This window comes from Oxyura jamaicensis, chromosome 2, assembly GCF_011077185.1.
Source record: "Oxyura jamaicensis isolate SHBP4307 breed ruddy duck chromosome 2, BPBGC_Ojam_1.0, whole genome shotgun sequence".
NCBI lineage: Eukaryota > Metazoa > Chordata > Aves > Anseriformes > Anatidae > Oxyura > Oxyura jamaicensis.
Genome location: NC_048894.1, coordinates 130,660,283 through 130,685,983, shown reverse-complemented (window position 1 = coordinate 130,685,983; position 25,701 = coordinate 130,660,283). Strand labels below are relative to the sequence as shown.

General features: G+C 37.1%; 1 protein-coding gene across 13 annotated transcripts in view; it reads right to left on the bottom strand.

The window, feature by feature from the left end:
- RALYL (RALY RNA binding protein like) overlaps window positions 1–25,701 on the bottom strand; it is a 409,045-nt gene that overhangs the window by 198,636 nt on the left and 184,708 nt on the right. For all 13 annotated transcript variants that reach the window (XM_035317320.1, XM_035317321.1, XM_035317322.1 and 10 more), the window contains one exon: window positions 8,090–8,368. In XM_035317320.1, coding sequence (XP_035173211.1) covers window positions 8,090–8,345 — 256 coding nt within the window. In that variant the 5' untranslated portion in view covers window positions 8,346–8,368. Of the gene's footprint in view, window positions 1–8,089; window positions 8,369–25,701 lie in introns of those variants that run through there.

The window sequence follows — 25,701 nt, the reverse complement described above, 5'->3', positions numbered from 1 at the left end:
ATCTCTGTATGTTCAGAATGAAATATTATAGAACAGCTGTGCAAATTTTAATGAAGCAAGTCATTTAAGAAAAGGTATGGGATTTTGTTTGCCACAAAATAATAAGAAATATTTTAAAATAAATTCTCATAAATGCAACAGAATTAACACCAAATTATGTTAAAATCAAGAAAGAACTACTGGATATTATTTGCTAAAACCAACAAATTTAATCAAGAAATGTGAGGAGTAAATGCTGGAGTACTGGAAACTTCAAAGTAATGTTTAAAGATTTTGAAAAAGCTCTTATGACATTATGATGGTTATATCAGATAGACCCATGAACATGGAAATATTTTTGCAAGTAAATTTAAAAGATTTCAAATGTATCTTTTTATGAAACCCAATGGTAGAATGACTAGAGAAGTAGTATTTAATACAGGCAAGTCCCTGACCCACACGTCAGGCAGCAAAACAGGACAAAGATACTGTAATAACACCTTGTTCATGATTTTAAGTGTGAACTGATATTACAGAAGACTAAGAGAGTCCTATGTTAATATGTATATGTGTATTATATACATATATTGCTTTTTTTTTTTTTTTTTTTTTTTTACATGAACCTCTGTTGATGGCAAGCAATTATTATTCTTGCTTTTATGATAGAAGAAGTAGTTAACATTTGCGTGAGTTGATATCAGGCTACTCAGAGCATAAAATCTTGTGCCAGGTGCAACTCTACATACTTTAGTTTATTTTAGTTTAGCAATGTATTAAGAATTTCACAGGAGCAGGCCTCAAGTAATGAAAAATTAAGATATGCTGTCATGGGTTCATCTCATAGCTACAACTATTTTCTTAATATGTACTTAGAACTTTTCTGAGCATGCAGAAGTTTTAGTTCTGCCAGAAAGTCAGATATAAATTGGAGTTTCAGTTTTCATAATGATTTAGAATGACCAAGTCCCAGTATGAGTGAAATTGAATATTTTGTAAGATGGAGTAAAACTTACTCATTCTTATTTTAGATATTCTCAGCCTAGTGGAGTGGCTTATTGCATTATAATATAGATTTTAATTACACAATGAAGCATTCAGTTTGCCTTTCTGTAAAAAAGCACACAATTGTGAAATTGTCCTGCCCTGAACAGCTGATAGAGTTATTGTTAAAAATAACCCTTCCTTTATATGTATGGATAGTACCTGAAATGGTTCACATCAGTGTTACTATACTGAAGATGAGAAAATACTGATTAAAACAACAACAACAAAAATAGAAATCACAAAAACCTATCAGTCAAACAAATAAACAGCACCATGGAGAGATGACTAGGGTCAATCAAAAGCTTACGGAAAGTCAACTGCATTACTCTGCTGAAGCATTTTCTACTGTTGTGGCTGTAGACAATGAACTTTAGAGAAGCAACTATAAAAGGTATAAAAGTATTGGGTAATACCAAAGTGTGCAATGGGGATGGAATCTGGAAATTATCTATTACCAGAAGACACTCATGAGCAGTGATCAGTGTTTGTTTCCAAGGTCCCCTACAGTGAGATTTCACACTAATGTCAGCTGTTACACAGGTGGAACCAAGTACACAAGGGCATGGGTAGGCATCAAGAAGGTCTCCACCTTGGATAGGTGGATATGGGATACATATCCACATGGGATAGATTCAGGCAGAGTCCCTGTTCCTGCATGCAGAAATAGGATGAAAAAGGATTATACTTGTTCCCATATATAGAAACAGATTAAAAATAAGGTTAAAGAGTCAATTCTAGTGGTAAAATCTAAACTTTGAACTAAGCAGTGGAATATTAATTAATATATTTTTCTCAGAAGTTTTGCAATAGTCTATTCATGTCTGAGGACTAAGTGATGAAGAAATCATCTAAGATGTGATTTACTGGGAAAAGATTTTAATAAAGACAGCACAGGACCAAGCAGATACCCTCAGTTTCACTCTAGGTTCCTGCGACATAGATGGAATTATATTCATCATGACTATTTATGTATTTATTCACTTTATATTTATTCATTTATTTTGTTTTAGAAAACCACTTGGTACTTGTATCTTTTCTTTATCATTACTTTATGTTTTGTTCAATATAAGAAACACCAGATCAAAATATTCTCTAAACCTCATCCTGACGATGGCATTTCTCAATAGAAATTGAACTTGATTCAAGAAAAGTCTAGAAAAGTACTTACATAAGTTCAGCAAATTTAAAAATCATCCTCATAATAAGCCAATATCATATGTCTCACAGCTTTTATAGGTTGTGTGTTGTACAGTCTAGGTATTCATAATATATGCTGGCATGTGTTTGTGTTTGATTTTTTTTGTTTGTTTAAAAAAATGATAATGATACAGAATTTCACATGTGCATTCACTTTTGTTTAAGAACTAATTAGAAAGAAATGTGTTATTACTGCAGAAGAATACAGTATTCTTTGAGGTACAACATTTAAGTGATGAAAACTATACAATATATATGTATCACATTATACTTAGCAAGTCTTAAATGGTTTGTTTAAGGCTCACTTGGGTAGGCAATTACTTGTGTATTTTTAAGTTTCAGTTCTCAGATTATTCATTCATGGTGCAGTGCTGATAAGTACAAAGCATTAGAATCTACATTGCAAAAATTATGATGGACCAAAGAATTTTGTGTAAAGTGTATTGCTCTTTCTGATTCAGTAATGTGAACATGCAACATCCAATTTCTTAAAGTATAAGGCTTAAAATCTAACATTAATATGTAATTAATTATTATATGAATATAGTATTTTATTTTTTAATAAATCTTATTAAGGTCTATGTTAAAACACCAAAATACCAAAACATTATTATTATTATTATTATTATTATTATTATTATATTCATACAGTCTCAGGGTTTCTCTAAGACAATTATTGTTCTTGCCTAGAATGTTTTGACTCATAAAAATTAAAATTTACACGGACTTGCCAAAGGAAGATTAAGAATCTTTCCAGCTTCTCATCCACTATACACGTTAAAATAGGAAAGTATTACTTTCTTTTTGTTCTGCACAGATATATCCTGCTACAATGGTAGCTGAATACAGGTGTGTAACAGGATTGTTTCCATAAATAATGGCTTATGGTTGTACAAATGAATGTCTTCTAGGATTGTTGTACTTGCATGCTACTGACTGAAAATTGATGGCAAAGTTAAAAGCAAACAATCACTAATTGAGTTTTGAATTTTCTTTCTTACAAATAGTGTACTATTGATTTAAAGAAAGTTTTGTCACTAAGGAAATTTGAATAATAGCATCAATTTTCAAGCCAAAGTACATTTTTTAACAAACAAGCTCACTAAAACAGCATGAATATTTATTCTTATATATATATATTCTTATATATATATTTGCATACAAATATTCATGACATAATTAATGTTGTATGGAACTTCAGATTGAGATGAAGAATTGATTCACTCTGGAAAGTTCTGATTCTGAAAATACGTAGTTAAATCCCTTGGTACTTCTAGACATTACAAATACAAGATAGAGAAGATGTGTTTTGAGTAGAAGCAGTGGAAACAGAAGGAAAAACAGCCCTGTTGTCACATCAATTCAATTTACAACAAAGCTATATGTCGAATGTCTCTAAAGGTCCTCTTTATTACCTGCTCTCCTCCTTGGATATTTTCTACTGGGTAGTCATCATTTAGAAAGCCCCTGCAGGGCTTCTGTGCTTCTTAAAAGAATGTGCAATAGAGTATGTCGCCCAAAATAATTATCTGAAACCACCATCTTACCTTAGGCTATATGTCAGTATGTGCTCACTTGGTACTCAGACACTGCATCTAATTTAGACCTGAAGGCAGACATACATGAATAATACTTAAAGCAACGAAACAGGATTGAAACTACAATGGAACTAATTTATTAGTTAAAAAGGGCATCAAGTCAAGAACTACAGTGTCTTCACAGTCTTGTAAGCTTTTTCCTTTTTCTCAGCATCCCAGTATGCAACTCTATGGTGTCTTACAAAAGAAACAGCAGAGACCAAAACTATTAGTCAAGCAGTATTTAACTTGCTCATTCAAGGTGCCTATGAAGGTGGCTGATTCTGGTCCAAATCAAACACTTGTTCTGGGTTTACAGTGTGAAAAAATGTGTTTGAAAGAGGAAACAAATAGGTCATATAATTTCAAAAGGTAAGTCTATGAACTATAAACCAGTCAAATCAGGGACATTGTGATGTGCAGGATGCTATGATAGGTATACCAGCACTTCAGATGAATGCTCTTACAAATCTTTTCCTCATGCATAATGTAATCAGGAATATAAAGTTACGGAACATTAAATACACTGTATGGGATATTGGCTTTTACAGAATACATGTGCGGGGATGCACACAGAAGTTAAATAATGTTGCCGTGACCCTTGTGAAGAACTTCAGTGGCAGGAGAAAACATCAGGGGAAGAACTATGTTCTCTATCATGTATCCAAAACTTACAATCTTAGTGCAGCTTGCTCCTTAAGCCACAACTGCCACAAGGGACTTGCTCCATTTGCTTTGAAGCAAGCAGATCCCTAGTCACCTTCTGTCCATAGGTTCATGTCCAGTGCACCATGCCAATAAGCACAAATAGTCTGAATCCACACAAAGGTCTTTTAATTAAATAATTAATTATGTAACATTATCCTTGCTGGGGGTCAGGGGAGAAACATGGTATTTCCTCAGGATTATTCCTGCTAATTTCTCTACCCTCTGTGGCAAAGAGGTGGATATAGACAAATATTTTCTAACTCATAGATGCATTAAATAGATGAAAAAAAATTGAGGTGATACTGCAGAGGGGATTCTGTGGGTGTGTTCTCACAACTGGGAATATAATTTGCAGTTTTTTTCTAAAACAAGTTGAACTATTTCTTGGCTCCAGCATGAAGAAGTTCACAAAGTAACCATTGTGAAACACACTCCTGGGCCCAATACTGACCTGTCCCTGTCCTGCTGTATGTCAGGAAAATGTGCTATTCCCTTAATAATATCACTTCAAGAAAGTGCGCTGAACTTCATAAGACCAATAAATTTCCTTTTTTATTTTTTTTTATTTTTTAATTATTTTTTTATTATTTTATTATTTTTTTTATTTTATGTTCCTTTAAGATCTCTTCCCCACAGATTTTCAGCGTATGATGTATGTCATAGATCAGAAATTTTGGAAAGAACCACATAGCCCATGAAATCTGCTTCCCTGAAGTTACAATATCCATGGCATTGCCATTATACAAGACTGGCCACCAAGCATGTTGGCAGGAGCTTGGGAGTTGTACAAGGAGACCAGCAGGACAATTATAAAATTGAAAAGCTGGCAAGAAATCTCGCAAGAAATCTGGCAAGCACTAAGAAGGCTTAAGATCTGTGCTTCTAAGAAATTCATTAAAAAATGCCTCGCTATGTACTTATGAAGCCTAACACTTTGGAAACCCACCCAGAAAAATATTTAGGCAGGAACTTTATGCACATTCATGCAGTTCTCTTACCTAAAACTGGATGGGAATTTTATCATTGCCATCAGTAAATTGTATAGCTTTATAGAGCTATAGGAATTTAAAGGTTCAATTTTAAATTTCAGTTACATACATGCAAACTATTTCTAATACTGCTAAAGCTGTTGTAAATGACATCACAATTTTGAATGGCAAGACCACACAGAAGACAAGAGCAAACATTAATGGTCCATTTACCAAAAATATGAAAGGGTTGATGTAGATTAATAAAACAGTCTAAATTATTCATTCTTTTGTGAGTCTTATTCCTTCTTTTGAGTACTGAGTACTAGTGTCTATGGTAATATCAGACATATATACTATATGTGATAATCTTTCTGAAATATTCCTTTCTTCAAACAGCTTGCAACAGCTGACTACCATCCAGCTCTCATTGCATTATTTATATATTCTATTTCCCTTTAAAAGAAAATCCAGCAAATTTTATTTGTACATTGATAAATAGTTTTTCTTTTCTTGTCCCCTTTCCATACTTTGACTGCTGATACATTTTTTTATTATTACTTTTTTTCTTTTTTTTTTTTTTCCCAGAATACATGGCTCTCAGGATATAGAGCTGTATTCTTTCATCTGTAAATTATCAAGTAGTTTAACCGTAATGGTCCTGCCTGCTATTTCCTCCCATTCAAAAGCACAATTTACACATAAGTTATTCTTCTGTGTCATAATGCCAAGAAAATTTTATCTATTGGCTCCTCGTTATTTTGAGGCAACTATTAATGCCTACTGCTAATAAAAAGAATTAATAGAAGCAGTTTGTCTAGCAAGGAGTACCACTTCTACAGATCATTTTCTTTGTCAGAAAATACTAATGACAACTGTATTTTTTATACAGAGACTGTAAATGAGGCCTGGGACACTTAAAAGAAAATTTCACCTTACATATTCTTCATATTCCTTGATATATCAGGAACTGAAGCATGAAATCTTCCTCCACATGACTTGGCAGAGTAATCAAAGTATTTTAAGATTATACAGCTGAAACTTAGGTGTGGATAAACTTTCCATTGTTATTAAATAATTTGAAGAATTCAAGTAATTATTGGCCCCTTATACCAGCTCCACCTACCTTTTGTACAAAGCACAAAAGTACTTTGAGTACAGCAAGGGCATCTTGCACAAAGCACTTAGTGTATTACAGACTCCACAAGAAAAACTAAAAGAGACTAACAACAGTAGTCATAGTAATAACAGATCTATTGCCTTAGGAAAACACAGTTTAAAAAATCTGGTCAGACCAGTGTGCAAAGAGCTGTAAATAATGCGCTGATGGCATTACATGGCCTATTGCTCAGAGACCACTGCTCCAGGAAACATCTTCTAATAATGACATCTCACAGACTGACTTTGCAGCCTTACTTTTCTCAGCTGAGTTCTTTTATTTCACTCATATATAAATTTTCCTAAAATAAGTTGTAAAGTAGTCTCCCCTAAAATGTAATTGGATTTCTTTAATCTGTTTTTCTTTTGAAATACAGGGTTTATAAAAGTTAAAATTACTGTTTATCAACTGTGACAAAACAACAACATATCTAATACAAGTACCTCAATTTCTACAAAAAATCAGAAAAAAAAGATTTCCACAGCCTGAGAAATTGAAAATGAATAAGCCATGTCCATTCTTTATGACTTTTTACAGCCAAAACACTAACTGCACTTCACCTCTTCCTGGCATAGCCATTACACAAGTGGATTTGGTCTAAGCAATTTAGCTCAAAGGTCTAGCAAGAAATGTCTCCCAAATATTTTACTGTACTGTCCGTAATTACTATACATGTAGCAGATGGGTTTAGTAGTGTATTGCAGATAATTTTGTCATTGCCAGACTCCATATCTAACTGGGAATAGCTTTCAGAGGTGACATTTTCAATAAGACAGAACTTACACAACCATTCATAACAAAGTACTAGAAAATAAATAATAATAATAATAATAATAATAATAATAATAAAACTATGCTTTTTTAGTTTGGAGTTCAGAGGAACAGCGTCTACAACATTATGTGGGGAAAAATTTCAACCTAAAATTTTTGTAAGCAAAAATTGAATAACAAAATGAAAAACGAATAGTTTTCTAAATGGATAACTGCATTACAGTTTGATTTGGTACAAATTCAAGGACTAACAAAACTCATTATTTTGCTTCTGTCTAAAATCTGGCACACCACTGAGGTGGATATTATTTTAGACTCATTAAAGTCAAGATAACTGCATCTATTAGACAAGACTCATTATATCACATTAAATTTGCTAATAGACCTTAAGAGACAATGCTTATATTTTCTTCACGTGAATAATCATATTCACTGCAATGGGCTTACATAGAGAAGTATAAGCACTCAGAAATAATGTGCTTAATAAATCGGCAGTTTATAACACTAAAAATTTCATTATAACTAAGTAACATGTAGTAGCTCCAAAATTCTGCTAGATCCAACATCTTGAAAATACACTTAAAGGGAACAGTGGAAAAAAACTTACTGGTCCCCAAGATACCAAAAACAGATGATATAGAAAGGAAAGAGAAAAATATATTTGAATGATATGAACAAGAACTTACCTAGTGGCTGCCCTGCAATGATCCTGGCATTCTCTCCTGCCACTGCAGCCCTTGCATGCCTCTCGCTCATGTACTGTACAAATGCGTAACCTTTGTGCACTGAGCAGCCAACTATTTTTCCATACTTTGCAAAGATCGCTTCGATGTCACCTTTTTTGACAATGGCTGTGTTCAGATTACCAATGAAGACTCTAGAGTTGATGGACTTCGGGTCATTCTTATTGGTGACATTGCTGGTCTGTGTTTTTCCTGTCATGGTTGGATTACTTGGCTTTAACCCTTAAATAAAGAACAAAAATAATTATGTTTCATAACATACAGTTACCCTTGGCTTTGATGATTTTTCCACCAATAATTCATTTTTAATTTTTCCCATAGGGTGAATCTAGACTTGGGAGTGTTATACTTTCTAAAAATGATTATCAATAAAACAAAGGTAACGTATTTTAAAATTTTGTTAATAAGCCAAATTAAAACCTCTCATCTTTATAGATATACCAATACATCTCTTAACACAATGCCCTGTTGTTGGAGCTCTGCTGTAATCATATGTGGATTTATGCTTGGAAATTCAGTATTGGCTTTTTAAGTACCTAGCTATTTAGAAATTGCAAAGCAAGAGAATGAATCATTATCTTATGTCAAAGAAATGAACATTCAAGGCCCTGTGGAGAGCTAATTCTAATAATGAAAGACAACTTTTGCTTCTGTTTGGTGTCAGCCAGAGCACTTTTATCACCAGTCAAATATCATTGACCACCGTAAGGAGTGCAGGACCAGTAACATATAGTTCTTTACTGCAATCAATATGTTTCTATCAGAACAAATTTCCTTATCAATTCTGTGAAAAAAAAAAAAAAAGACAAGAAAAAAAGAAAAGAAAAGACAAAAGGCAGGGGAAACACAAATGGCTTACACTCCTAAAATTACAAAGTATGAAAATAAACTTCCTTAAATGTATGAATGCAGTTTTACTTCCTATTTAGCTTTTTCCTCTGAGATCACAAGACAATATGTATCCTTAAAAATACCTTAAATAGAAATGGACACATTGTTCTTGGGAAAGATTTACCAAAATAAGAAAAACATTTTTTTTGGTGTTCATCTAGTCTCACCCTTTTAAAGTGAATTTGATTTTGTTATTATGTATGCAAGTTCCACCTGCCAGCAGGTCATTCCACTTAGGTCAATTTATTAAGATGGAGGTGAAAAGAAATAAATTATCCCATGTAGCTGCTGGGTTTTCTTTAGTTCTATTTGATAACAGACGTCAAAAATATGTACACCTTTTTAGAATGAAAACTTATTTTGTAAGAAGGAGGTCATTTAAACAGCAGTCAAATATAGGTCATCTCTTACAGTTAAGATTTATGTTACTATTTTTTTCCTGTTCTTTCTTTTGATCATATCACAGTAGCAGCTCAGGCAAGAAGAGAATCCAGTTAAATACTGCTCACAGTTTTCTCAAGATGAAAAGGAATAACAACTTCTATTCTGGACACCTAAAGCTTGACATTAACTAGCAGAAGTGTCATATTTTAAATCAATAGCTACCATATATTAAGCTATACTGAAGAAAAAGAGAAACTATTGTAACTGAACTCTGCACAGTTCCTAGTGAACAGTAGCCATCAGTACTTTGACTGTCTCCATCACACATGATCCAAACCCCACCCTAAGGATAAAAAAAGGATAAATGGAGATGTGTGCAATCCTCCAGAGTCCTAGAAAATGTTCTTATTTTCAAGCACACATACATAGATTGGAGGTTATCAGTCAACTTGCTTTTACTTCCTTAAACACTTAAAATAAGTTTACTTTATATTACGACATTTAAAGAAAACACTGTAGAAGCAAATACATTTTCTTGTAAGTTTATCAAATTTAAATACATTCTAGAAACACAAGATACTGTATGCATGCAGAGATTTAAACATGGAAAACCAGGAAAACTGACCTGATCAAAATCCTTTGAACTTTATTATATGACAGTTAATATCTGTAGATATCTTTCTAGATTCCTGTGCAGATCATGCATGTTGAAGTCATGCCTGTATATAGCTAACCTGAATATTTGGAACATTCATAACAGTACACTTAGTACCATACATTACTAAGTACATTCATAACTGTACATTCATAACTGTACTTAGTACAGTTTAAAGACAATCCACTTAAGAAACAAAAATATGTTACACATTGAGCTCCATGTTGGCTGAAAGTAGACAGCTGATATTATCTGAGAACTTGCAAGTTTAAACCCATCTTAGATATAACTATATTTACACAAGAGTCAAGGTGCATTTCACATAGCTGTGTTTGCTTAAAGAGCACTAATGATACTATCTGAAGACGTTACATGGCAGAGTAGCTAGGCATAGAAATAAAAACTTCAGTGTTCAGTTGGTGAACAGAAAACCGTTGGTATTCCCTGATGCCATCAAAAGACACACCATTTTGGTGTACATCAGTTGGGAAAAATTTACATGGTTAGTGATAGTTCATGTTTGTGAAACTCTGGTCTTAGCATCTTGTTAATGTTCTGTGTGCATGCTTATCACTTCATTGGGGCAATGTTGGTCTCTGGTCTAGGTAACAGTAGACTTGGCTTGTAGACGTGTCTCTTCCACTAATTTTCTGTATGACTCTCAGTAAGTCACTTTTTTATATCTCTGTTTTCACATTTTAGACTTTAGACTTTTTTTTTTTTTTTTTTTTTTTTGGCTAAGCTCTGTCACACAATGTCATGATCTCGCTGGGATTCCTGGGTATAACTGACACAATAATAAAAATAACAAGGGAAAAATCTAACGAAAATCTTTTGCCAGGCAAAATTTGCATGAAAATTATAAATAAAACCCCTCTTTAATTATTACCATCACCACTGTTTTCCAAACACCAGAGTAGTATACTCTGTATTTCCTCTATTGTTTAGCCATTTAAAATGGGATTTAGTGAACTATTATTTTTATGACCTGAAAATTCTCTTTTCATTTCTGCCCAGTTTTGCTGTGTACTAATTTAAATAGAGTTTGAATAGAACATTGAATGTTTCCCTCTTGTAGGTTTCCTTTGCAATGCAAATGTACAACATTTTTGTAACACAAAGAAAAAATAGTTGTCTGGTGGGTTCTCATATTCAAATGAACAGTTAGGAAAATATGCTGCAGAAATTCAAAGGATGAGAAAAATATTAACATGTGAATAATTGAGATCTGATTGCCTTGGTGGTCTACATAAAATACTATTGTGATTATTTCATAAAAATCAAAGATACATGGGAACTTCATTACAATGAGAAAGAACAATATGTTTTACACTATGGTTACAATATACATCTGTGAATACTGAATTATGCTTATCATCTCTGTGCTATCAGTAAAATCACAAATATTTTAAGTCATACAACCACAGAAATAAATGAAAATGTGAGAGAAGCATATCAGAAAACATCTCATTTTATTGCAGCCTTTAATAAGGTATCTTGCTAATTTCTTATCATTACAGTGACCTTTTCTGGTAATAAATACCTTCTATAATGTAAAACATATCTCTTAAGGAATACCTTACAGATAACAGATACTTGTCAATACACTTCATGGAACTGTTTCATGATGTAGTTAATTTAATTATTCTACCTAGAACTAACTAGTGTAAGTCTTAGTACACTTGAACATCAAAGTTATAAACTACACCATTTCCATTACTATTTAGATCTCAGGTTCAAAGAGTCCACAAAACTGTTTTAAACATTAAATTTTCTAGTTGTTAAACAGGAATGTAAATGTAAATGACTGAAATGAGTTTCATATTGCCCAGCACACACATGGGATAAGTCAGTCAATATGAGCTGCTAAAGAGGAGGGCAGGTTTAAAGTCCTGGCTTCCTTCACATTTCCTATGAAGTTTGGTTATACATCAGAATGAAAAAGCATTGCTTTGTGGCTCTGAAACTCAGCTTCAGTCCGTAAAATGAACATCTGAACTCACATCTCCCATTTCATAGGAGATGCTGCCCTACAGGCACAGTGGTTAACCCCAGAATAATGAAGACAATGGTACCTTTTATGGTTGTTCTGTGTTCTGATGCAGGGAAGAGTATAAGAACTGAGGCAAACAGGAGTTGTTCAATTCTACATCCCAGTAATTACCAGGAATTTCCCTGGGGAACAGGGATGAGAAGGGACCATTATAGACAGATTATTATTGGTCCTTTGGCTCACCGTGCTGCTTATGCAATTTACCAATGACAGGACAATGCAAAGCCTATCTTTGAAGAAACAGCATTTTGGTTAATACGCAAAATAATTTGGGAGAGACAGACACTTGAGGACCTAATCTGCTAAAAAGGATTTTGAGAGCTATTCACTTCATCATCTTCCATGTTATAGGAACAGTTGTTTGTCATCTTAAAAGACTGATTGGAACTCATCAGCTCAGTTGTTATTTTCCAAGGAATACAAAAAAATTCTCTCTGAAATAGTCCTTAGATTTTTGTATGCTAAATAGACTAGTGAAGTCAAATTCTAACAATTCTTTTGGAGTTAAAAGCTCACATAAATCTCATTACAAGAGGGTAGAAAAAATTTAAATTGAAGATTTATTTTAATAAGAACCATACTTTCTAAAAATTTGCCTTCAGCAAGGTTAGAAATATTTTCAGGAACTTCTTATTAATGTGCTTTTATCCTGGAGTTATTTTATTTCGTTTGTAAATAAAACATTTGCTTCTTTTAAACAAATAGTAGAATCTATATAATTTGAATGAACTAAAAATTATGCTTACAGTGACTTTAGGAATAATTAGGATTTACTAAGGAAAAACTGAGGCAAAAAAAAAAAAAAAAAGGAAAATCTTTCAAGATAATGAAATGTTTTCTGAAAATAGGTTAGAACTGTATTACTTTGCACATAAAGAGATTTTAAAATAACACACTTCTGTGTACTTACCATATTTACAAAGAAAATGTTAGGAAAAATGAAACACTTCCATTCCCCCCCCCCCCAAAGACAAATTAGTCTGAGATCTTGTCTACAGCTGAGTCAGGAAATAATCAATGTTCAGTGTTAGGTCTCTGTGATGACCAATTTTTGCTTATAAAATACAGAAACCTGAAGTGAAAACTAGTTCTGTGAAAAATGTTTCTTAACTATAAAAATTCTAAGCATTTGTAATTTATTCAAAGCACCATTAAATGCCAAATCTTAATTTTCACCATTTGCAATAAGGAAGTTTGCTGAGTAAGATGCAGATGCATTTCATAAAAAAAAATCCTTACAAGAAAGATAACAACCTAAAAAGACAACCTGTTGGCCAGTGATGTCTGTCTTCACAATTCCACAATTCCACAGTTAAAAATGCAGCCTGATCAATTGCTAGGATGTTTGGGTTTGAGCTGAACAAGCACATTCTAGTAAATATTGAGTATCATGACATCAGTCCTTACATGAATAAAATGTAGCACTATAACAGCCCTCAGTCTCTGACCTAAAACACACGAGGCTCTCTCAGGCAATTCCAAGGAATTTAACTCTGCCCTTCTGTTATCCAGACTCAGTTAATAGCTGAACTTTTGTAAATATAAAGATTCAATCCTTTCTTTAATAGTTGAACTATTTTGTGACTTAGAGTCTTTGAGGTTTAAAAAATAATACATATTACATTTTTTATCAAGAATAAAAGCTTAAAGCCATAAAATAATTTCTCTCCTTTTAAATTGCTTTTTAGCTACAGTGACAACATTAAAACTTTTGTAGTGTTACAGAAAAAATTAAGATGTTTAAACATTAGAAGTGTTATTAGATGTGGCTAAAATGTCCTACAGCACATATTTATCTTGTATTGGTACTAATATTTTATGGAGATAATTCAATATCCATGTTAACTGCCTTAATAAGCTGTCATTAAAAACTGTTTTATCTTAGATGAAATCAACAAACTTATCAAACTAATCAAACAAACTTATAAAATTTTAAACTTATAAAATTTAAAACTTATAAAATGTTACATACCTGTTGAAAGTAAGAATATTGAATATATCATGGGGAGCGAAGGAGGGAAGGAAGTGAGAGAACAGAAAGCTACCAGATTAAATATGTTTTGTCATGGAAAATCCTTTCTTTTTTATATTTTAGTCAATTTTAATGAATTACCATATCTAGGTCACACAAATAAAGAAAAAATATTTTTAAGATGGTTATTTAAATCCACATAAAAATATTATGGGCTTTTCCAGTCCCCATTAAAGTAAAAAAATCTGCTTCCCCTCTTCCTCCCAAAGATATCCTTAAAATAATTTTTATTTAGGTATTTATTTATTTATTTTATGTTTTAGGTTAAAGTTTTCCTTTAAATTATTTTTAAGAATGGGTTGACACATCATGCCTATAGCACAGACAATTCTCCCTTCAAGCTGCCACTTCTGGAGCCATTTAAATCATAAAATTAATCAATACTTGCTGTGCTACATCCTGTAGAAAATGAAAGTCTAAAATATAGAATGATGTAGCAGATTACACTTCATTTCCTGCTGTCACTCTTCTCAAAAAGACAAAGAATCTGTCTCTGCAGAAGGTAAAGATTTTTTTTTTTTTTTAATAAAACAGCTATTTATTAATTATAACATATAGAAAAATAACTTAATTTTGTGAATAGGTTATTTTGGTTTAGTTTAAACTAAAAGAGATGTACACCCTGTCCGAGGAGAACCATCACCTCCAAGAAGTGAAAGGCAAGAGGAGAAAGTCTGAAGTCTGCAAGGATAGACAGAAGCTGTAGATTCATATTGTCCCATGATGGTTTATAGTGGTGGCATCTTCTCCTATCCAAATGAGAATGAGAGAATTAAACTTATTAGCAGAGAGTTACAAGAATTTTCTCTCTCATTCACTTGCTCTCAGTACCCTGAATATAGAAAATAACCCTACATAATTATGTACAAAAATACATTTCCCTAATATAATTATTTTGATGAACTCAAATATGGGCCCCTTTGCTCCATTATATTTATCTCCTATTAAACACAAGGCTTTTCTCCATTAAACGTTGGAAAATCAAGCCATAAGGTTTGTTAGGATAAGAAAAGAATCACAATTATTTTTCATAACACATACCTGTATAGCTGTGTAAATAATGTAGCAAGCTCAGAAGCAAATTTTTAAAACCAAGCCTAAAACCATGTGACGTATTTGGAGTTCTAAGTGATGTTCTAAGATGGAGTTCTATGTAATGATGTTACATTATCTATCTTAGATATATAGACAAAATAAAGACAAATGCTCTTCCAGTGAATACCTGAGTATTCACAGAATTCACAGAATTTCTAGGTTGGAAGAGACCTCAAGATCATCAAGTCCAACCTCTGACCTAACACTAACAGTCCCCACTAAACCATATCCCTAAGCTCTACATCTAAACATCTTTTAAAGACCTCCAGGGATGGTGACTCCACCACTTCCCTGGACAGCCCATTCCAGTGTCTAACAACCCTTTCAGTAAAGAAGTTCTTCCTAATATCCAAACTAAACCTCCCCTGGCGCAACTTTAGCCCATTCCCCCTCGTCCTGTCACCAGGCACGTGGGAGAATAGACCAACCCCCACCGCGCTACAGCCTCCTTTCAGGTACCCGTAGAGTGCAATAAGGTGAGCCTCCTCTTCTCCAGGCTGAACAAGCCCAGCTCCCTCAGCCGCTCCTCGTAAGACTTGTTCTCCAGGCCCCTCACCAAGTACCTTAGAAATGAAGCTCACTTCACAAATTCCAGAAAGGGGCCTTCAGGTAATCCCTCAGATAATTTCTCACCTCAGATAATGTCTCCAGGAAAGGGAGTATAAGAAGAACATTTTGACACAAATGCAAGACAGTCAAATAAAGGTTTAACTTCTATACTTTTCTTTAACGTTGTGGTTGCAATATATGTGTTGGATATATCTATCCTGGAAGCTAATGGAAACATTTAATCTTGGGACTGTGGAGTTAGAATTGAGCAAAATTTCTTCCTTTTCCTTTTTTTTTTTTTTTTTTTTTTTTTTGTGTGTGCGTGTGCGTGTGTGTGTGTGTGTGTGTGACTTTTCCTATTGTCCAGATCTATTTGTAGCCAGTTATCTCATCTCTGAGTCATCATTTATCATTTATACAGCAAGCTATTTTAATCTTTCCTCATCAGTCATTCCTGCTAACTTAATACTTTTTAATGCATTTCTGTCTTTCTACAGTTTCTGTGGCCTGAATCTGATTTCAGAATTCAATTGTAGGTATAGTGACAGTAAAAGGTACAGCAGGACTGCTGTCTTTTTCTTCACTTGGCAGCTTCATGATACAGTGAATTGCCTAAAAACAATCTTAGCTATTTTTACTGTCGTATGACATTTCAGACTAATCTCATGTTCACCAGGATTTCTTGGTCTCACCCAGCAGTGTTGCTTCCTGTGTGTTTTTGCTTCCTCTTCAGCTTCATATCACTGTGAGGATTAAATGAACCTTGGCAAGTAAGACAGTCTCCTGCTATCATTTTTATAATTCTAAATTTCCTAACAGACTTCAGCAGTTCTTTCTGCTCTCAGGGGTGTTTACAGTTTCAAAGTACATCTTCTGAAATTTTAATCAGCAAAACATTTTGGCACTTTAGAATTTGAAGCTATTATGTAAAATTAAGCCTAATAAGGATAACTGTGGTATGTTTAGATGTTTCCTCTACAATAAAATTTTATTTTTAAACCTTCTTTGCTTTTACTAAGTTTTTTTAGGACATGTGACATTAGACATAGTTAGGATAATTTAAATTCATTTTTCATATAATTCTTATGGAAAGAAGATTCTTTGGGCAAACATATCTTGCTTTTTTAATGTAGCGTACCATCTTTATTACTTGTGGAATTGTTATGAGAGAGATTCATAGATGGCGAGTTTTATTCCACTGCAGCTTCCAAGAAAACTGTTGGTAGCATTATATAGGCAAGAATTATTTTGCTCCTTTCTGTTTCTTCTATTATTTTATAAGACTTTGAAATTGGATTTGGGGAATGTCATGGTCCAGGCCGCTGAACACCAAACAAGAAGTAAAGAGCTTCTGAATTGTAATCCTCGCTCTGGTACAGACTTGATAAGAGGCCTTATGCAAGTCACTCAATATCTCCACCTTCTTCTATTTCTTCAGCAACTGGCAATAATACTGATGATATTCCAACTCAGTGGATTGTTACATGAATAAAATGAAAGCATGCAAAACACCACAAAAATGCTGCAACACTAGAAAGTTTAATAGGTAGTATACAGCAAAGTCTTTTTTTTGAGGATTAGTGATATCTTTTCTTTCCCTGTCCATAATATTTCTACCTATATTTAAAAAAAAAAAAAAAAAAAAAAAGTTCCTGTATTTTACGTGTATGATTATTTTAACAACAATTTGTCTCCATATTAGTTGATCAAAATCAATATTTGGTCTTTCATAATGGAGAGGTATTTAAAAATACTCGGATTTGGTAATCAAAGGCAAATTAGAATCAGCATTCTCTATTTCATTTACTCCACATTGTCCCTTTCAGATATCTGTTTTGGATATTTACATCAGATGACCATATTGTGCATCTGACTCACAGGAAGAAAAGCTAGTACTGACAACCAAGTAATCCTGATATCTACACACACAGACACACACACACAGAATTTCTAGGTTGGAAGAGACCTCAAGATCATCGAGTCCAACCTCTAACCTAACACTAACAGTCCCCACTAAACCATATCCCTAAGCTCTACATCTAAACGTCTTTTGAAGACTTCCAGGGATGGTGACTCCACCACCTCCCTGGGCAGCCTGTTCCAATGCCTCACAACCCTTTCAGTAAAGAAGCTCTTCCTAACATCTGACCTAAAACTCCCCTGGCGCAACTTTAGCCCATTCCCCCTCGTCCTGTCACCAGGCACGTGGGAGAACAGGCCAACCCCCACCTCTCTACAGCCTCCTTTAAGGTATCTGTAGAGAGCGATAAGGTCGCCCCTGAGCCTCCTCTTCTCCAGGCTGAACAAGCCCAGCTCCCTCAGCCGCTCCTCGTAGGACTTGTTCTCCAGGCCCCTCACCAGCTTCGTCGCCCTTCTTTGGACCCACTCAAGCACCTCGATGTCCTTCTTGTAGCGAGGGGCCCAAAACTGAACACAGTACTCGAGGTGCGGCCTCACCAGAGCCGAGTACAGGGGGACGATCACCTCCCTAGCCCTGCTGGTCACACTATTTCTGATACAAGCCAGGATGCCGTTGGCCTTCTTGGCCACCTGAGCACACTGCTGACTCATATTCAGCCGACTGTCCACTATCACTCCCAGGTCCTTCTCTGCCTGGCAGCTCTCCAACCACTCATCTCCCAGCCTGTAGCTCTGCTTGGGGTTATTACGCCCCAGGTGCAGGACCCGGCACTTGGCCTTGTTAAACTTCATGCAGTTGACCCCAGCCCATCGGTACAGCCTATCCAGATCCTCCTGCAGAGCCTTCCTACCCTCGAGCAGATCGACACACGCACCTAACTTGGTGTCATCTGCAAACTTACTGAGGGTGCACTCAATGCCCTCGTCCAGATCATTGATGAAGATGTTAAAGAGGACCGGCCCCAGCACCGAGCCCTGGGGGACGCCACTAGTGACTGGCCTCCAACTGGATTTGACTCCATTTACCACAACTCTCTGGGCCCGGCTATCCAGCCAGTTTCTAACCCAACAAAGCGTGCGCCAGTCCAAGCCAAGAGCAGCCAGTTTCTTGAGGAGAATGCTGTGGGAGACGGTGTCAAAAGCCTTGCTGAAGTCAAGGTAGACCACATCCACAGCCTTTCCCTCGTCCACCCAGCGCGACACTTTGTCATAGAAGGAGATCAGGTTCGTCAAGCAGGACCTGCCTTCCATAAACCCATGCTGACTGGGCCTGATCGCCTGCTTGCCCTTCAAGTGCCGCATGATGACTCCCAAGAGAATCTGCTCCATGAGCTTCCCTGGTACTGAGGTCAAACTGACAGGCCTGTAGTTCCTCGGGTCAGCCCTCCGGCCCTTCTTGTAGATGGCCGTCACATTCGCTAGCCGCCAGTCAGCTGGGACCTCCCCCGATAGCCAGGACTGCTGATAAATGATGGATAGTGGCTTGGCCAGCTCCTCTGCCAGTTCTCTCAGTACCCTTGGGTGGATCCCATCCGGCCCCATCGACTTGTGCACATCCAAGTGCCGTAGCAGGTCACCAACCAGTTCTTCGTGGATGGTGAGGGCCACATCCTGCTCCCCATCCCCTTCCACCAGCTCAGGGTACTGGGAATCCAGAGAACAACCGGTATTGCCGCTAAAGACTGAGGCAAAGAAGGCATTGAGCACCTCCGCCTTTTCCTCATCTCTTGTAACTAAGTTTCCCCCTGCATCCAGTAAAGGATGGAGATTCTCCTTTGTCCTCCTTTTTGTGTTGATGTATTTATAAAAGCGTTTTTTGTTATCTTTAACGGCAGTAGCCAGATTGAGCTCCAGATGAGCTTTGGCCTTCCTAATTCTGTCCCTGAACAGCCTCGCTACATCCTTATAGTCCTCCCTAGTGGCCTGCCCACTTTTCCAAAGATTATAAACCCTCTTTTTTCTCCTAAACTCAAGCCACAGTTCTCTGTTCAGCCAGGCTGGTCTTCTTCCCCGCTGGCTCATCTTTGGGCACATGGGAACAGACCGCTCCTGCGCCATTAGGATTTGCCTCTTGAAGAGCACCCAGCCTTCCTGGACCCATCTGCCCTTCAGAACCGCCTCCCAAGGGACTCTACCAACCAGTGTCCTGAGCAGCCCAAAGTCAGCTCTCCGAAAGTCCAGTACAGTGGTTTTACTGGTTCCCTTCCTGGCCTCGCCAAGAATAGTGAACTCCACCATTTCGTGGTCACTCTGCCCAAGACAGCTCCCGACAATCACATCCTCCACCAGTCCTTCTCTGTTTGTGAAGAGAAGGTCTAGCGGGGCACCACCCCTGGTAGGCTCACTAATCAGCTGCGTCAGGAAGCTATCTTCCACTTTCTCCAGAAACCTCCTAGACTGCTTTCTCTGGGCTGTGCTGTGCTTCCAGGATATGTCAGGGAAGTTGAAGTCCCCCACGAGTACAAGCGCTGAAGATTTCACAACTTCTGTCAGCTGCCTGTAGAACTCCTCATCTGTCTCCTCGTCCTGGTTCGGCGGTCTGTAACAGACCCTGACCAGGACGCTAGCCTTGTTGTCCCTGCCGATCCTAACCCAAAGGGACTCGATCTTGTCATTCCTAGCCTCGAGTTCTACAACATCGAAAGACTCTCTAATATAGAGAGCCACACCGCCACCCCTTCTGTGCTGTCTGTCCCTTCTGAAGAGCCTATAGCCAGGCATCGCAGCACTCCAGTCATGAGAATGGTCCCACCACGTTTCCGTGATGGCAACCAAGTCGTAGCCTGCCCGCTGCACGATGGCTTCCAGCTCCTCCTGTTTGTTACCCATGCTGCGTGCATTGGTGTAGATGCACTTCAGCTGGGCCATTACCTTATTCCCCGGCCTTGCTATTGTTCCCCCTGGCACAGCTCCAACAATCCTTGCTTCACCCCCATCCCCCTTCTTACCTAGTTTAAAGCCCTATCAATGAGCCCCGCCAGCTCCTGGCCAAGGATCCTTTTTCCCCTAAAGGATAGGGACCCGTCTACGGCCATCAGACCAGGTGCTGAATAAACTGCCCCATGGTTGAAAAACCCAAGATCTCTGCGTTGGCACCAGCCCCGGAGCCACGTGTTTAACAGGTGGGCTTTCCTGGTCCTCTCCGTACCCCTCCCTGTCACCGTAGGGATGGACGAAAGCACTACCTGCACTCCCGCTCCGTCCACTAACCGTCCCAGCCCCCTAAAGTCTCGTTTAATAGCCCTCAGGCTTCTGTCTTCAATGTCGTCACTGCCCGCCTGGACTATCAGAAGAGGATAATAATCAGAGGGGCGTACCAGGTTGGGAAGCTTCCTGGCAACGTCCCTGACCCTGGCCCCAGGGAGGCAGCAGACTTCCCTACGGGTAGGGTCAGGCCGACAAATAGGGCCCTCTGTTCCCCTAAGGAAAGAGTCTCCCACAACAATCACCCTTCTTTCTTTCTTGATGAAGGCAGTCCTGAGGCGTGGAGTCGACCTCCTCACCCTAGGCATCCTCCTGGGAACACTTTCTACCTCTTCCTCAGTTGCTGTTGATCTCTCAGTCTCCAGGGCCTCAAACCTGTTGCGTAAGGGTACCTGGGAAGGTGGGGCCGGAAGGGGAGGGCATCGCCTGCCATGTCGAGCAGGGACCTGTGTCCATTCCTCCTCAACTCCCAGATCCCCTCCCTCTGCCCGACGGCGACAAGGCAGGGGCTCCACCCCCATTTGGGGTGTCTCAGCCCGGTACCTCTCCTTGAGGCCCTGCAGGGAGTTACTCCACAAGTCTATCTCCCGCTCACACTCCCTGATGGCCCTCAACCTCTCCACCTCCTCCTTGAGCTCCGCCACCATGCGGATCAGGTCATCCACCTGCTCGCACCTCACGCACGCAGCGTCTCTGCCTCCCGCCGATGGCAGCAGCAGGCTCTGACACTCCCTGCATCCGGTGACCTGAACCGCTGCATTCTTTAACGGGCAGTCGGTCTGGGTGTGTACCGACCTCCCGGAGAGCCCACCGTGCCTGGTGGAGACCATTATCGCCTAGCTAACGACTGTCGTTAAGAGGTGTTCGTGTGGGCAGGCGATTGCTCTCCGCCCTGCCTGCGCGAACTGCCGCGCTAACTGCCGCGCCACTCCCCTCTGACGCGCCACGCCCTGTTTGCCCGTCCTGGTCGCCGCGCTCCCTAGGGGCTGCTTTTGAACGGCCGGGGAGGGGGCGCTGCTGGCTCCGCCTTCTCCTCGTCAGCCTCCCTCACGAGGGCTGCCGGGTCCTGGCGGCTCCCTGAAGTCGGCTCGATGCCGGAAAATCAGCCCTGCTTGGCCCGATCCCCCGCTCCGCTGCAGAACGCGTCTGCTCCGGAGCCGATCGCCTCGGCAAATGGCCAGTCTGCCAGTAACTTTCCCAAAATGACGCAGTCACTGGTGTATTGTGTTTTTATTTTATCTCAATCTTTTACTCCACTTATTAAGTTTGTCTAGATATTTTTATCTTAGTCTTGCATGAACTGCATCTTTAAAACTCAAGTAAATCTGCAAGCAATGTATGGTAGAATACTACATCAGTGCAGAGCCTTGTTTTAATTGCTTAGCTTATGCAGTACACCCTGAGCCAGTAACCAAAAGTAATAGGTTGCCATTCACCACAAAACACCTGAATGTCTTTCTAGTCTATTTAGAAAGTCTACTCTATCTTTTCACCCTAAATCTCCTGTGCATATACCAAAGTTTAGGATTACAAAGGTATTCCTGAAACAAGTGGTTCTCTCACCACTGACAGTACGCAACAAGCTATCTGAAATTCCTTTCCTTGACAACCATTACGGTGTATTGTGTCTACAGTGTGGCAATTGAATTTTACCCACATGATTATGAAAGTTTCCATCATGTACAAGAAGAATATATATATATGTATAGGCATCTGATGAACAAAAATATAAGTAAAATTGGAATCTAATGATACTAGGAATCAGCCTCCTATTCAGATCTGACTGGAGTTGCTTTTTTACACCACAGTCATGCAAACATGGGCAAAGTCCTTTTAAATTTTATAAATAGATTCTCCTGGGTTTCTGCTACATCATAAATATGAATCCCAAACTGTCTGATGATGTTTTCTTTTTCCTTTGTCATCTCATCCTGTAGGCACCTGAAGTTTAATTACACTTCAGTTTCTGACATTGAAGCTTACAAGTAGTCTAAAGTTCTGCAGAATTCACTTTAAAAATTTTCAAGGCTGAATGTGTTGATATATATTTCATGCTTAAATCTGCCCAAATTCACTAAGTAGGTATTCATTGACCTGTCTTGCCTGTAGAGATTATTTCAGTAATTTTCCCCTGTCATTTCTATTAAGGACACGAAACTCAGTTGCAGTGCCTTTCTTGTTTTTTAAATGATAGTTCAATGTTTAGGACATTTTCTGGGACAATGGAAAACCTAATTCAGATACAAGTCTGAGATGTCATTCTTTCCTTGTACTGACTGGAAACAAAACTCCAACATTTTCACCACCTATCTCCTAAATATTCTGTCTCACATATTCTTTGCTTCTTCCCGCATCTATTTTACTCTGCCAGAGCCTTTTTACATCATTTTCTACTTGAGTTTGTTCAGTTTCTTCTGTTTGGCTGAGTCCTTCCTAAAACTTTTTTTTTTTTTTCTTTTTTTTTTCTTTTTTCCTCAGCACTAAAATAATTTTTTCCAGTGTTTTTGTCTTCTCTTCATGAGGGCCTATCTAGATGCTGGCTGATTTATTTATACTATATGTGTGTGTGTGTTTGTATAAATATATATATATATTTTTCTGGGTTGTCCCTAAAAGAGTGTGGTCTTGTAAGCTGTGAGTACAGTAGTACCTGAGGTGAACATACTCTTGTCATTCTGTCAGGAACTAACTTTATTGCTACTCTGAGTGACACGGTGGCCCTGCCAGTCAGTAGCAAAATAAATAAATAAATAAATAAATAAATAAATAATTTCCCCCAAAACAACATGAAAAGAGCAAAATTTTAACTCAAAGAAAACTGAATATTTACCTGTCTACACACTTCCAAAGGAACAGCACTGGATCTTTAAGTTGTACTGCATTTTTTAAGACTAGAAAAGAATGATTGTGGTAAAATTGAGCATGCAATAGTTGACTTTTTTGTCCCACATTAGATGAACTGGAACAGGGGGAAATAAAATAAAATTAAATTAAATTAAAAAAAAAATCCACTAATTTTTCAAAACTCAGAGTGGATTATGATTTAATTTGAAGCCAAAAGATGCAGACCTACAAAGATTATTTTTAGAAACACCAGTGGAAAATGAATCACTAAAATCCAGAATATTTTAGATAAATATGCTTTGTATATACTATATAAAATATACTTTATTACAGTATAAAGTATATATATACACATATAAAGCATGTATATAAAGTATATACTTTATATACTTTAAATATACACCCTTGGATCACAAGAGACAAGAAAAATTTGAGTGTAAACAGACATCCCTATGAATCTTACATATTTTTTCTATTGATTACATTCAATCTCCTACATCACTTTGTAGAGCTGTAAAGTATCTAGTAGGAGTGCAGTGAAAACTAGTTAAAGTAAATAATTTACAAATGAATAATTTATCCTTCAAATTTTCTACCTTTTAAAGGTTTTTCTAAAGCTCTTGCTGTCATAATATCTAACCTCTAGTCTAAAGGATGGGATTATTAGAAGACTCAATTACTAACATAACTCTGCTTTAAACCACAGTGAATTTTTCATTGACTTATCTAAGGCAGGAAAGAATATAAACTGAAGGGAGAGATTTTTTTAATGTTTCTATGTTCCCCCACAAGTGAATACAAACAGATTCACTTTAAGATTTGGTATTTAACAACATGCATTGAGTATTTTTCTTGTAAATATAGATCATTTAAAAGCAGATTTTTGAAAACATTTGACTTTCAATATTAAACATTCTATATTTTCTTTATCTAGTTCATCTAGATTTAATTTGTTCTAGTATTACCAATGTTATTGTTTCCTTCCAGTTGTCTTTTAGTGTGTTCCATGAGATTTGTGTAAGAGAGTTGAAATACAAAAAGACCACAGAAGCAAGCGAAGCTAAATATAAATGTGCATTAAATCTATGGAAGAAAGTTGCTTTTGTTATTTCCCTTACTTTAAATGATCAGCTTTAACAGCTCAGATTGATCATTTTCAGTCCATGTTATCCTGTCATCCTAACTAATTACAACATGTGATACTGTACTTATCAACAAATATTAATTATTTGACAGAGCTAATCATTTTGAAACTAAAACATACTCAGCAGGCACCATGACTGGTCTTTCAATATGCAAGTCTCAGTTCTGCAACTGCACTGCATTCAACATTGAGTGTTTGATTTCACAGAATCACAGAATAGTCTAGGTTGGAAGAGACCTCCAAGATCACCGAGTCCAACCTCTGACCTAACACTAACAAGTCCTCCACTAAACCATATCCCTAAGCTCTACATCTAAACATCTTTTAAAGACCTCCAGGGATGGTGACTCAACCACTTCCCTGGGCAGCCTATTCCAGTGGCTAACAACCTGTTCAGTAAAGAAGTTCTTCCTAATATCCAACCTAAACCTCCCCTGGCACAACTTGAGCCCATTCCCCCTCATCCTGTCACCAGGCACGTGGGGGACCAACCCCCATTTCCATTAGTATTGCTAATTATTCTCCTAATATAATAATGTGTTTTAATAATCTTTATGAAAATAATTATATAAATAAATATTCCTAAAAAAGCATCTTATTTCTTTCCAAATGTGCACAGCTATTTTATTAGTAGTACAATATCAAGCTGTACATTTGTCTAAGTGATGATAACTGTCAAGTAACGAAAAAGCTGCTTGTTAATTCTTGAATATGTTACATCAGTCCCTTTGAAGAAAATAATCACTGCAATAATTTTAAATTCTGAGAGATTCTTAAGAAGAAA